A 15,487-nucleotide genomic window follows, 5' to 3' on the forward strand; every position below is an offset into this window, starting at 1 on the left:
GTTCTTTATGATCCTAATAAAATTGGATGCCCTGCTTCGAAGCAGTCCATTGCACACTGGATCAGGCTCACTATCCAGCATGCTTATTCCACAGTAGGTTTGCCGATTCCGAAATCTGTTCAAGCCCATTCTACTAAGTCGGTGGGTTCCTCTTGGGTGGTTGCCCAGGGTGTCTTGGCTTTATAGCTCTGCCGAGCAGCTACTTGGTCTGGTACAAACACGTTTGCTAAGTTTTACAAGTTCAATACTTTGGCCTCTGAGGACCTTCAGTTTGGTCAATCAGTTTTGCAGGAACCTCAGCACTCTCCCACCCGGTTTGGGAGCTTTGGTACTTCCCCATGGTACTAAATGGATTCCCAGTATCCCCTAGGACGTGAGAGAAAATAGGATTTTAATTACTTACCAGTAAATCCTTTTCTTGTAGTCCTTAGGGAATACTGGGCGTCCGCCCGGTGCTTCGTTCTTCCTGCTCTGATACTTAGGTTCAGTAATGTTGTTTGGTTCAGCTGTTGCTGTCCCTGTCTGCAAGTTTGGTTAGCATGGCTTTCCTCTTGTTCTGGTTGTGCTGGTTCGAATTCTCACCACTTTCCTTTTCTATATCCTTCTCTCAAAGTATGTCCGTCTCCTCGGGCACAGTTTCCTAGACTGAGTCTGGTAGGAGGGGTATAGAGGGAGGAGCCATCACCCACAATCAAACTTCTATAGTGCCCATGGCTCCTAGTGGACCGTCTATACCCCATGGTATTAAATGGATTCCCAGTATCCCCTACGGACTACGAGAAAAGGATTTACCGGTAGGTAATTAAAATCCCATTATTCTCTTTAAAGCTCTGGGTAATATAAGTGGGGGTCCTGGCAGTCGATTACTGATCTCCATCCTCTTGGATGTCCCTTCACAAACTTAAATCTACCGGTAATTTATTTTCTATATAACTGTGCTGATTATACGCCGTCCTGTACAGCAATCTGTCCTCATTATATATAGCAGTCAGTCTCTCCAGAAATGCTGCTGTAAGACTGATATACCTGGCATGTCATTCTACAAATCCAGAAACTGGTCCCAAATCAAACTTAAACTTCTCACTAACTTGTAATACATCTGCCCCCATCCCTTATTCTCCCTCCAGTATTCCTTGGAATGTTATCTTACTGATATCCTTCTGACCTGTCCTGGCGTAAGCTTATATAGCGTAACGGAATATGCTTCACTATATTAGAAACTGTTAATATATAAAATAACCTCTACCCATTCCTGTTTTTTTGTTTTTTACCCCCTCTCCTGGATCCTCCTATGGAACTAATTCAGGGACATATACTACCTTACGGAGGCCTGTTCTACTGGTATTTGGCTGATAGGTGGACAGTTAAAAAGTATACAGTCAGTACGTCGACACCAAATGGCCGACCTGCATATGGTTTAGAGGTTCAAATGGTTGACATGACTATGGTCGACACAGCATATGGTCGACATGAGGTTGTTGTTGTTGTTGTTGTTTTTTTAGGACTTTTTGGTTTTTATACTTTACCGTCCACGTGGACTACAATTCAGAACGACAACCTGTGCCAAGCCAAGCACGACATGCTACAAGGAAAATTTGGACACCAAATTAACAGCAAAAACTCATGTAGACCTTTCCATGCATCGACCATTTCCATGTCAATCTTTTGACTATGTTGACCTTGTGCATGTCGACCATTTGGTGTCGACCTTCTGACTGTCGACCCTTTGAGCCATAACCGTGCTACCTAGTTTGGGTTCCAACGTATAGACAGTGTACAGACAGTCAATAGATTGACCCCATACGCTCGACATGCAATAGGTCGACGTGTTCAAAAGGTCGACTTGACAGTGGTTGACACACAAATGGTGAACATGTTTTTTAGGATATTTTTAAACTTTTGATTCATTTACCATCCATATATCACTAAAATCTGCACGGTTAGTGTGTCTTGAGCACTGAGGTTGGAAATGCCTGATGTAGATGATGAAACCTTGGCCTATATTTACTAAAAATCCGAGTTTGGCCGATTTGTGTTTTTTTTTTTCTAAGTCCCAATCCGGAAATGCACTAAGCACCAATCTCGGCAGTGTTTGGACTATTCGTAATGGTTTGATTTGCAAAGTTCAGAAATACGAATGAATAGACCATCGGTCAAACGCGGCGGTTATTTCATACAATACGGGAATTCACTATTCATTCGTATTTGGGTGTTAGTCTCTGAGTGCTCAAATGCGGTCGTATTTTTTTGCGAATCGTTAAAAAAAGCGGCAAAAAAATAGACCTGCTTTTTTAAGGCGTGTTTACATGTGTTGCAACTCAAAAATCAATCACACCTGAATACGGATCCCTTTAAAAGGATGTTAGGCCCAATTCAATCCACCTACAATCAGAAATGGCAGCAGGACTGTGGACCAGTGATATTTTGTGTGCTGTGGGATTCCTCAGACTCAGAGATCAGCCTGTAAGTAACCAGGGCCAACAAACTGAACATGGTCAGCAGGTTGTACAGGTTCCGCGGAGGCTGCGCAGGCCTCGTTTTTTTAGGGGGCGTTTAAACTTGAACGCATTGTCCGATGATATGGTCATACAGATGTTCCATCTAAATCGTAACAACATTTTCCGTCTGTATGACCTTGTCAAACTGGGCCTAGACCCTGAGACAGCACGCTCTCGCTCTGTCTCAGGCCTGCACAAACTCCTGGCTGTGTTGCACTTTATGGCTACTGGTAGCTTTCAGGCTGTGTCTGGGGATGTCATAGGAATCTCACAGCCCTCATTTTCGAGAATATTAACACAGGTGATGTATACCAAACTACCTCTTCTTTTTTTTGTGTGTTTTAATTTCTCGGTGGACAGTTCTGTCGAAAAATCTCATGTTTATTGTTCTTTCAAATATACACACAGGTGTTGGCTGTTTTGCAGCCCCACATCGATGCCTCAATCTGCTTCCCTACCCAGGAGTCTCAGTGGCATGCCGTCAGGGTAGATTTCTATGAGCTGGCTGGCATGCCCAATGTGCTTGGAGCCATAGATTGCACACACATTCAGCTGAGACCACCTAGGGGCAGGCAGCACATATATACTAATCGCCATCAAGTACACTCCACAAATGTGCAGGTGGTTTGTGATGCAAATCTCAAAATAATGAGTGTTGTTGCTAGTTACCCTGGGGGCTGCCATGACTCCTTCATCCTCAGTCAGTCATCCCTCTTTGATAAGTTTGAGGACGGACAAATTCCAGATGGATGGCTGCTGGATATGTAATTTGATATGTGTAGGCCTGCGTATACTTTGTCCAAATACAGGGGCAGATGTATTAACCTGTAGAAGGCATAAGGAAGTGAGAAACCAGTGATATGTGCAAGGTGATAAAGGCACCAGCCAATCAGCTCCAATATGTAAATGAACATTTAGGAACAGATTGTCCGCTGCCTTTATTACCTTGCACATATCACTGGTTTATCACTTCCTTATGCCTTCTACAGGTTAATACATCTGCCCCACAGTGTGTTACTTATGTGTTGCTGTATCTTAACATGAATCACGTTACTATATCTGTCTTTTAGGTGATGGAGGATATGGCTGTTTCTCTTGGCTTCTAACTCCATTGTCCCGACCTGATACCCCTGCTGAACACAATTACAATCATGCACATAAGTCCACGCGGAATGTGATAGAAAGATGTTTTGGTGTGCTGAAATCTAGGTTTCGGTGTCTGGATAAGTCTGGTGGCCTTTTGTTGTATAGTCCCTCGAAGGTGACTCAAATTGTGTTCTGCTGCTTCTTTCTTCATAACATGTGTTTGCAACAACATCTGCCACATGTTGAGGAGGAGGATGAAGAAAGCAGCCAGCAAGCAGAGGAATTATAGACATCTGGTGATACTTGGAGTACAAATGTAGGGAGGCAGGTTAGGCAAGAGCTCATCACTCGCTATTTCTAAGGTAAGTTTGGTTTGCTAATTTCATTTGTTGTGTAATCATAAATAGATGTTGGTCCATTTTTTTTGTAAAAACCATTACTCAGAATGTGTCTGTCTCCTTGAGACAACAAACATACCCTCGCTTTATGCAAAACTAATGTCGCATGTGTATTCTGTTTATTTGAAAAATCAAAGCAACAGATTATGAGTGGCATGCATTAAGTCTGGATAAGTGTTCTTAAACTTGCACTGATAATTTATTACAAGCACACATAATCCACATAGTAATTTATTTAGTATTTTACTTTATGATTGTGTGTAACATCCTAATGCACAGGTTCTCAAACTCGGCCCTCAGGACCCCACACAGTGCATGTTTTGCAGGTAACCCAGTAGAAGCACAGGTGTATGAATTACTCACATACACATTTTAAAAGGTTCACAGGTGGAGCTAATTAGGTCACTTGTGATTCTGTGAGGAGACCTGCAAAACATGCACTGTGTGGGGTCCTGAGGGCCAAGTTTGAGAACCTGTGTTCTAAATAAACAGTCCTCAACATATAATATGTTAGCCTTGAGGAATACATGTGTCCCTATGTGTGATGCTCCATCATATTTAAGGGACACAAACTTACTCTCATCAAAAATAATTTATTTCGTAATGTTTGCTGCAGTAAACTTGCTCATTTGTAAGTAAATGCACAGTTTGCCACATATATACATTATTATACACATAATTTTTTTTTTGGTTAAAAAAATAATTTTTTTTTGTTTCTGCATCATGTGTAATAACATTATTACTCATTTTTAGCACACACAAACATGGCCCAACAATAATGACATTCATTTTGGCAATGAATTATCTCAATTCAATGACAACATATTAAAAGCTTTTTACGCAACTCAATTGTGTTATTCTTGTAATGTTGTATAGAGAAGAAAGGTAAAATAGTTAGCAATCACATTGTAATGTGGATTGGCTGCAGGATAGGAGATTGGAATCTAGATAGAGTAATGATTGGAAAAAAATCAAGTGGTCTGGTTACTTCCTACTAACATGTATGTGGCTGCCTGGCAATGATTGTGTGTGCAGGATAGGAGAATGATTGGAATCTAGAAATAGTAATGATTAGAAAAAAAATCAAGTGGTCTGGTTACTTCCTGCTAACATGTATGTGCAGCTCCAACAACATTTCCCTCCTCCAAAAGAAAACAAAGATGGTAAAGAATAAATGTGCGTACAAATTTTATGCTGTTGTTTGTACCACTTATAATTAATGATGTTGTATAAATTGTCAAGGAGCTAAGTGTTATATATATTTTGCCAAACATACGCTTACTATTTTGAATTACTTCTCAGAAATGTAAAATTTGTTTGTTTTGTGTTAATTTTTTTTGGGTGCCTGCTTGTCCTGCCCTTTGCCTTTGGCACTGTCATGTTGTCGTGCACTGGTGGAGCGTCTTCGTGGTGATGAGACTGGCGTGATATTTGGAGTAGTCGTACCAGAACTGCTGCTTGTTTGCTGTTGGTGCATGGATCTGAGTGTTTCATTCAGGTTAGTGAGGGTGGCATTGAGTTCACGTGTAGCAGCATTTTGATTGTCTACAATTGAATAAACTTTCATGAATCTTTTGTTTTGAAAAATGTTCATATAACTTTGCTGTAGTCTGTGCTGTTCTTCCATTATGCGCTGTAAGTTGCCCATGACCTGTGTAATGTCTGTACGCATGAGTTCGATGGTATTGCCAATTTTGGTTGTTTGTTTATTTTGTCTACTCATATTTCTGGTTATTCTTCTGAGGTGACATGGTAGGCTTGCAAACATTTGTGTCTGCCTACGCAGGCAATCTTCATTAGTGGCCTGCTGTCTAGCCCAAATGGTCCAAAACACCTGATCAGGGCCTTGTGTTACTGGTGTTGTTGGGCTGTGTTGTGGTGGTGTGCTTTGCTGTGGTGGTGTATTCACAGGTGCTGGGGAGCTGATTCCTTGGCTTAATGGCTGCATTTCTAAAATGATTGTCTCCTCCATGTCACTGTGTTGCTGTTGTTGCGGAGGGATGCTGTTACCAGGACTAGAAGCTGAAATGTCGAAAAATTTGCCGTTTGCTATCCATATGTTTGATAAATGAAAACAAATCACTACACATGGAACACATGTCATTCACTGTTGCTTTCAGATATTCTGCCTAGCAACATCATCACTCATAACTTAAATACATACATATGCCTGTTTGTGGCAAATGTGTCTGGTTACTTCATTGTGAAAGCAAACACATTATTTTTATTGTAGATCAGACATACTCCACCATAAAAACGCATTGTAATCCATAATGTGTTACCTTATAGCTTTTCTAAAACAAACATAGTAATGTTTTTATATGTATTTGGCAATGTGAGCTCAAACACACATGTGAAAATTTGATAAACAACCTTACTATTTGCAAACATTAAACATGAGTTTCTGTTGCAGCATCTTACACACAATGTGCTACTGTATGGCTTAAGTGGACATACATATCTTTAATGGATGTGGACAAGGCCATTTTGCTTGGATTCCATTTCATATTTTACTTACTTCCGTAAGTATATAAGTTTTTGATGTGTTTTGACTTAATGCGGTTAAGAAAAAGTTTGATTACAATCTAAAATTGTTTACATTTATTTCAGTTTGATACTCACAATCAAGATGAGGGGAGTGTGGATGACGTCTTGGAGGTGTGTCCAAAATTTGGAGTGGGGGGACCGAACATACTGTCGATAATCTTCGTGGCGGTGTAGCCTGCTGTGGTTGGCCCTGGACATCAGACCTTGCTTTCTTTGCTGCCACAGGTTTTTTGTGGTGATGTCTTACAGAAGTCCCACTTCTGCTGCTGCAGACTTCTTTTGATGGACCTATTAATGAAAGTGAAATTTTGTTATGGCCATTCCTTTACAAACATACCCTATACTACAATGGACACTTTACCTGCTTCCGCAGCGTCATCATCATCAGATGTGCTGGGAGTTACTGGAGGACGAGTAGTACTGCTTTTTTCAAACACTGTAAAAAAAAATAAAACACTCATGTATTCATGCTATTGTTGATACATCCACCCATTATGCTTATAAACATGTATTCTTTAAGAAATGCTTGCTTTATTTTTATGAAAAACATAAGGACCGGAAACAAAAAAACCACTACATAAAACAATAAACATTGTCCAATAGCCATATGCACTATGGAAAGTTCAACACAAGAAAACATGTACAGGACACTGACATAGGCCACAAGTAAAAATACATACATTAACAACCACAAACACACACATCTTCATTTTGTAATGAAAGGAAAAATATTACAGATGCAATATATAAATTGCTCTGTGATGTGGCACTCCAAACACACATTACCACTATATGAGCCAAAAAAAAAAAAAAAATTACACTGCAGTGTTGTGTGACGGTACAAATACAAACTCAAACTGAACAAACAGTGTTTTTAAAAAATAAAAAAAATTACATTCTGTAATAAAAACATTACACATGTAAGTGGTTTCCAAACCACTTTCCACTACTCCAGCCTCTAACATGACAACCACTGTTTTTGAAACATTGCACATGGATAACCTAAATATAAAACATAGTCCAAATTAAAAAACAAAAAATGTCCAAAAGGAAAACATTATTGCAGGACAATTCAATGACACACCAAGTCCAAACTACACATGCAAAATATACTGGAAAAAAACACATGACATACAATAAAGTAAGATGTTACATTGGCTTTTGTATAAAACATTACCCAAAACAATGTATTTGCTGACACACACTTGAAGATGGGAGTAATATGCAACGTGACATGACACACATTTAAATTTTTTTTTTTTTTTAAAGTCATAGAATGTTAATGCAAATACACATGCTCACCATTCTTCCTGGGCCTATCTGAATCCCGGACATGGGTTGCAGAGACTACTTCAGGAGGTATTACACTCCGCATGGGCTCCTCATACTCCAGATATCTTGCAATATAGGGCTGGCCACCACCGGTTTTTCGAGCCGACTTCGTCTCCTTGGCCATTTTGGACTTGACACGTCGCTTTATGTCATAGTACCGTTTGCGGCACGTGTCCTCCGTCCGCTTGACCACCCCCTCACTATTGACAGCAGCAACAACTTTCGCCCACAACACCGTGTCTTCCTCCGTGTTGGCACCTTCGCGGACTCAGGCCCAAATAGCTGCCGCTGATACTTCATCAGCTCATGCACCAATGCAACATTTTCAGCAAAACTAAACTTTACATTCCGCCCAGTCTTAGTAGTGGTGCGTGGCTGCGTAGCTGTCTGACTGTCACTATCACTGTCACTTGAGGCTGCTGCAGCAACCTCACCCACCTCCTCCACCTGACCGACCTCCTCCCCCTCACTCACACCCTCCACCTCACCCACCTCTGAGTCACACATAATTGTGTGTCTAAACACTTTACACAGAAAAAAAAATAGACAAACAACACACTCCTCCACTACCACTACACAACCCACACACACACACACACACACACACACACACACACACACACACACACACACACACACACACACTGACAAGGGACTATAAGGAAAAATAACTTGGACAAAAAATGAGACAAAACCACAAAAAACAAGACTACAAGAATGACAAGACGACTTTCAAACACAATATCACACTCAGAAATCGCTACCAACACTCCTCACCAAACCACAAATTCACCTACCTCCACAGCACAACCTCCCTCCTCCTCACCACTAACTAAACCCACGAGGTGCGGACGGTTTGGGGCGTATTTATATAGTTGCGCACAGACACTCCTACATTTGAAACACAACCAATCACGAACGGGGATGAAAAACGAAACTAAAAGTGAAAATGCGCCCGGGGTCTTAAAAAAAACCCTGCCGCGTTTAACTTAGAAAAAATACCGGTAAAAACAACCAAAAGACGTACGCAAATGACAATGACGTCCGAGAATGGTCCAAAAAAAAACGACTGGCATCGACATCGGAAAACACGAAAACCATAAAGTCGACTGCTTCGTAACTTTGCGTATATAGTTTCAAAAAGTTGCATGAAAATGCACCCGATACAAAACGAGTTTAAACACTACACAAACCGACTCAAACACGAATATTAGTAAATATTGCCCCTTGTCTCTTATCCTGCTCTCATCTACTGAGTACCTGGACATCTAGCCTTAGGGTGTAATGTAGTTGCTGCAGACAGAGAACCCACTGGGGTATCTCCCTAGATAATACCTGTTTGACAGTCAGTACATGTGTCTTGTTCCTGTAATTCTCCCCTTTCCCTGTATATTATACAATCTCTCTGATTCCTCAAGTCCTTGTGCTTCAGTCTGATAATCCTGTCATTACTCTGATTGCGCTGTGTAATATGTAGGCTCTATATACAGAAATTACATTGACCACTCATTTGGGGCCTTTCAGCCATCAGAGAAAAGAGGAGCTGGGAGAATATGTTCCTATGACTTTGTAATTGAACTTGGCATTAGCAGTCTCCATGACACATGGCTATTTTAAATTACTGGTATGTTAATCAGTTCACCATACCATATAATGTCAGAAGGTGGTGACTCCCCCATTAAGAAGCAAATGTACTTTTTGTTTTTACTGCATATGAATCCTAATAAGTGTCTGCCGTTCACTTGTGAAGGACGCCGTCATTTAGAACCAGTCTTTTGCAGATTGCCGGAGGCAAGGTTTCCTGGAGGCGAGTACAAAGTGAACGCTATAAGCCAGTGGTGTGTAAGCTGAGGTGCCTCACATGCAGCCCTGAATACCCCCCTCACTTTATCTCGGTTATTGTCAGCGACCCAAACCAAGGATCCTCACTAGGACGCCTTTATAACCAGGAGACAATGCACACAGTGCAGACTACGCCAGCAGTAATAATTATTATTATTATGCGTGGCAGTGACAGATGCCCAGAAAAATGTACAGCAATAGCAGTGATGCCCAGTAATCCATATGGCAGTGGCAGAGATGCCCAGTAATACGTATGTCAATAGCAGTGATGTGTGGCTGTGATGCCCACTGGGATGTGCTGCACTGGGATTGATGCCCAGTGGGATGTGCTGCACTGGGAGTGATGCCCAGTGGTATGTGCTGCACTGGGAGTGATGACCAGTGGTATGTGCTGCACTGGGAGTGATGCCCAGTGGGATGTGTGGCAGTGATGCCCAGTGGGATGTGCTGCACTGGGAGTGATGCCCAGTGGGATGTGCTGCACTGGGAGTGAAGCCCAGTGGGATGTGCTGCACTGGGGGTGATGCCCAGTGGGATGTGCTGCACTGGGGGTGATGCCCAGTGGGATGTGCTGCATTGGGAGTGATGCCCAGTGGGATGTGCTGCACTGGAAGTGATGCCCAGTGGGATGTGCTGCACTGGGAGTGATGCCCAGTGGGATTTGCTGCACTGGGAGTGATGCCCAGTGAGATGTGCTGCCCTGGGAGTGATGCCCAGTGAGATGTGCTGCCCTGGGCGTGATGCCCAGTGAGATGTGCTGCCCTGGGAGCGATGGCCAGTGAGATGTGCTGCCCTCAGAGTGATGCCCAGTGAGATGTGATGCCCAGTGAGATGTGCTGCCCTGGGAGTGATGCCCAGTGAGATGATCTGCAGTGGCAGTGATGCCCTGTGAGATGATCTGCAGAGGCAGTGATGCCCAGTGAGATGTGCTGCAGTGGCAGCGATGTCCAGTGAAATGTGCTGCAGTGGCAGCGATGCCCAGTGAGATGTGCTGCAGTGGCAGCGATGTCCAGGGAGATGTGCTGCAGTGGCAGCGATGCCCAGTGAGATGCGCTGCAGTGGCAGCGATGCCCAGTGAGATGTGCAGCGGTTTAAGGCATGCAAGATGTACCAACCCATCCCAATTAAATCAAGAGTTGGGCTCAGCCTTATGATGCCACGAGGCCTCCATCAGCCACTATTGCTCCCATCACTGACCCAGCATAAAACTGTGGGGCAGATATATTAAGCCTGGAGAAGTGATAAAGCAGTGATAAGTGCAAGGTGATAATGCACCAGCCAATCAGCTCCAATATGTAAATTGACAGGAGCTGATTGGCTGGTGCGTTATCACCTTGCACTTATCACTGCTTTATCTCTTCTCCAGGCTTAATACAACTGCCCCTGAATCTGGACAGCTCATGGTGCTGAAAGCCAGAGACCACCCCATGTACTAACAACCATTAGGGCAGATGTATTACCTCTGGATAAGTGATAAAGCAGTGATAAGTGCAAGGTGATAACGCACCAGCCAGTCATTTCCTAACTATCAATTTACATAATGGAGCTGATTGCCCGATGCGTTATCACCTTGCACTTATCACTGCTTTATCACTTCTCCAGGCTTAATACATCTGGCCCATTGTGCATTCCCTGATTTACCGGAAATGTACACTTTTTTTTGTTGACAGGACCGTTCTTTCCTATCACTAGTCTGGTGTTCCAGCTCATGGAGGCCGTTTGGTAGGTCAGTGTTATGTCGCTGCCTGTACCTCAATGTGTGGTGTTTGTGGTAAACGCTCAGGCTGGAGCAGGTAGAGTTATAATTGTGAGTGGGTGTGGGGTCCTTTCCAAACCCCTCTTCCTGTGTTACGCTAGCATTATAATCTCCTGAGAACAAATCGGACGTCCGTCGCTATGATATATTCATGTTATTGCATTTTGATGTTTTTAGTTAATGTTTTATTATTCTGTTATCAATGCTTCGAATGTGATAGTGACTTGGAAAGCTTTTACATGAACTGTGTAACATAAATCCAGTGTGACACATTTATAGGTTATGTCAGATCACTTTCCACCAATGCTGCGGACGTTTAGCGCTGAGTAATGGGGGATTGCGTTGTGTAGCTTGTATTAGGACTCTGTCATGCTGCACTAATCCTGCTGAGGTCTAGGGATATCCATGGTGCGTATTATTTAATGGAGAGTGAAATCGATAAAGTCCTATAAATTGAATGATTGTTGTGTGAAAGTAATTGTTACATGTTTCCCTGTGTGACACACGACTTCTGTGTAATTGTACACAATAGCGTGGCAACTTTTTCATTTCTGCAATTTTGTATGTGTTCTGATTCCATCAGACGTTAATATGTTTTCATTATTATAATATTTGTATTTTTGTCACCTTTTTCTTGTGTTCCAGCTTCTTCCCCTCGTCCACAATTACTATGTTGTTCCTTAAATTAAGCCTATGCCCTGGATGGTAAGAAACGCAGCGCAGGTTCGTGTTCCCTCTGAAATGACCTGATTTACGCGTCTATGCGCAGGTGCGCAATCTGCTCTGTTACCTCCTGAGCGACGTCTAAGGTCGGTTTATGCAGGATTACCCCCGTGGCTCGTCATCCGGTGAGATGAGACCCTGGCATTTGGCTTAGTCATTTTTGTTGTTGTTGCTGTAGTGGGCACCTCTGTTTCCTAACTTGGCTCCTCCATGTAATGTCAGATCCGCTCTCCCATATGGAAGTTCTCCAGGACCCAGACATGGATCCCTGATGCTGTCTGGAAGTGTTGTGCGTTACAGAGACCTGCGTCTCATCCAGCCTTTGTACCTCTCATTGTCTCACTGCAGTAGGTCACCGCTGATCACAAAGCAAGGTATAGAATGTATTGTGTTCCGTCAGCCCTCGCTCAGTGGGATGCATTGAACATGATACACGGCTAAAGTGCTGCAATTTATTCTCTGTTCTGCCACCCTTCCAGGCATATTCGTACTGGAAGTTCTCTGCACAGCGTGTAGATGTCAGCATCTATATGAGGCAGTCACATCCTCTGTGCTGAGAGTCTCATAGAGGGGGGTTATCTCCGCAGACCCTCAAGGTCATAGATCACCAAATACCTTCACAAGAGCCATCTGTGACAACGAGCGGAAATAAAAGGTTCCACCTGCAGCCCTGATCTTCATTAGCTGATAGGAGCGATTTGCAGCATTGGCAATAAGTTGTGCTATTGGCTTTCAGCCAGGAGGAGCGCTCTCTCTCTCTCTCTCTCGCTGTCTGTCTCACAGACTCTGAGCATTGTGTATGCCTCTATCCAGAAGGCACAGCACACCTCTGTTCCTGCACATCTCTCCCTGTGTGTAACCCGCCGTGATGTCACAAGGGTGTTGTCTATGGCTTCTAGCAGGATGAAGTGCTTTCTGCAGGCTGGAGAATTGGAGAACACTTTGCCAGTAGCTGTATAGAGGGGTCACTGGCTGCGCTTGGCTTCCCTCCTATGCAGCAAGCTGCCTTTCGCTAGTGGGGATGTAACCATGTGTAGAAAGTGGATTTAGAAACTGGAGATCATGTGGAACCCTGGCTATTCAAACTCAGTCCCTCGTGTGGAATATCCGCTGTACCAGGTGTCGTGCAGGTGTGTACCTCTCTCTCTCTCTCTCTCTGCTTCACAGCGTTATCCGCATTAACTCTTTCGTCGCTCTCCCAGCCGGCAGCTGCAAAACAGGTTGGAAACAGAAGGTGCTGAACTGTCTGTAACTGGGAATGTGTTTGTGGATTACTTTCAGCATCAGTTTTGGAGCAGTTACAGCAGCGTTAATTCTGCATAAGAGCAGAGCGGAAATCTGCATTGCATCTCGGCTTGGCGTGGAGGAAGCAAAAGCTATACATTATCTTGCTGGCCTCAATGTTATTGATTGCAGAATTTGGGTGGCTAGTCACTACGAGGGCTGCCAAAATGCACTCCGTGTAACCGGCACCTTGTAGTGTACACGGCAAAAATCATTGATGTCATTGTCGGTACACGCTGAATGTCGGTGCAGGAGGTGTCTGGAGCAGTATTATACACTTATTCAACTTTTGCTGGACCCACATAGCTCTGTGTACACCGGGGTTACACACCTGCAAGCATCACAGTACTATTGTGGCGGATAATTACTTTAACCCATTGTTTGTCTTTTTCGGTTTCACTCGTTTTGCTGCATAGTTGTCTGGTTACACAGTAGTAATAGTTTCAGGTGTAGGGCACACCTTGGAGAAAGGAATGTGGGAGATTGTGCAAGTGGAGCGTTCCACAGATATTACTCCTTCCCAGGCTGGTTAATGATCATACCTTGGTGTGCAGACGTTCTACTCTCTGTGCACAGAATGCAGAGACATGTACGATATGAAAATGTGTGTTATGGTTTTACTGATGAATACAGAATAGGTTTCTCTCTTGTCTGATGCGGACGCAGTTTAAATGATTTTGTACTTGTCATGCATGTGTTCTATAGTTTTTCATGGTCATTTATCCACTAGATGGCACTGTTGGCAGTCATGGGCGTACATTCAGATATGGAGAAGGGTTATAGCATTTGTTTTTAAGGCTTACAGTGAATGTCACACAATTGCTGGTTTGTCAGATACTTGAAATTCCAGGTAGCTGGGGCTATATAAATAAATGTTAATAAGTAGCTTTCAGGTATGTACCGAACATGAATGGCACAAATAATGGCATCACCTATCAGTCACCTGTGTTTAGTGAGCTCAGACTTTGTTGTCATTTGTTAGTTATATCATTTTACAGCCAGAAGGGGAATACATAACGGTCCTCAGAGCCCCAAACCGGACACGTTTCCCAGGTCACCTGGCAGTTGTACTCATTACTCCCTGACACATGCTTGGCTACAGGGGACTTAATTAGCACCTCGTCAATTTGGTTTAACCATCTGTACTGAGCTATGGATATACCTAAAACCTGGACCATTGGGGTACCTTGAGGATTGCGTTTGAGAACCTCTGGTTTAGAACAGTGACCTCTGAGTATCTGTTCCATGTACTACTGACTGCTAAGAGCAGTTGTACCTTTACACCTTCATACACGTTACAGAACTTCTATCACTCCCAGGTATATCTGTCATAGCTACCTCTTAAATGAGCTATGCGTTGCACACACCTTATATACCTGTTACAGAACGGCTGTATACACATTCATAGAGGTATCACCCACAACTGATGGAAAAGCACTACATCACTGTCACCTGTACACACCTGTTCGAGGTCTATCACACCCACCTATGCACACCTGTTTAAGAAACTATGTAAAACACACACTTGTCCACACCTGCTGCAGAGATTATGTAACGCTCACATCTGTGCATACTGGTTGGAGAAGTTCTGTATCACTCACAACTGATACAAAGCTTCTCTATGGAGGTATATCACTCACAACTATATACACCTCCATAGAGAAGCTTTGTATCACTCACAACTATATACACCTCCATAGAGAAGCTGTGTATCACTCACAACTGATACACCTCCATAGAGAAGCTGTGTATCACTAACAACTATATACACCTCCATAGAGAAGCTTTGTATCACTCACAACTATATGCACTTCATAGAGAAGCTTTGTATCACTCACAACTATATACACCTCCATAGAGAAGCTTTGTATCACTCACAACTATATGCACTTCATAGAGAAGCTTTGTATCACTCACAACTATATACACCTCCATAGAGAAGCTTTGTATCACTAACAACTATATACACCTCCATAGAGAAGCTTTGTATCACTCACAACTATATGCACTTCATAGAGAAG

General features: G+C 43.0%; 1 protein-coding gene and 1 long non-coding RNA gene across 9 annotated transcripts in view; one reads left to right on the forward strand and one right to left on the reverse strand.

The window, feature by feature from the left end:
* The window catches only part of PLEKHA7 (pleckstrin homology domain containing A7), a 280,439-nt gene that overhangs the window by 107,376 nt on the left and 157,576 nt on the right, over positions 1-15,487 (forward strand). Inside the window, exon 1 of one of the 8 annotated variants that reach the window (XM_063946458.1) lies at positions 12,962-13,312. The exons of the other annotated variants lie outside the window; for them this stretch is intronic. Within the exon in view, the coding sequence (XP_063802528.1) occupies positions 13,245-13,312 (68 nt within the window). The 5' untranslated portion in view covers positions 12,962-13,244. Of the gene's footprint in view, positions 1-12,961; positions 13,313-15,487 lie in introns of those variants that run through there. 8 annotated transcript variants of the gene reach the window in all.
* Positions 4,842-6,966, reverse strand: LOC134969879 (uncharacterized). The gene is made up of 3 exons (XR_010189542.1): positions 6,891-6,966; positions 6,605-6,817; positions 4,842-6,004 (listed from the first exon to the last, which is right to left on the reverse strand). It is a non-coding gene; the product is annotated as an uncharacterized LOC134969879 (long non-coding RNA).

This window comes from Pseudophryne corroboree, chromosome 11 (genome assembly GCF_028390025.1).
Source record: "Pseudophryne corroboree isolate aPseCor3 chromosome 11, aPseCor3.hap2, whole genome shotgun sequence".
NCBI classification, from domain to species: domain Eukaryota; kingdom Metazoa; phylum Chordata; class Amphibia; order Anura; family Myobatrachidae; genus Pseudophryne; species Pseudophryne corroboree.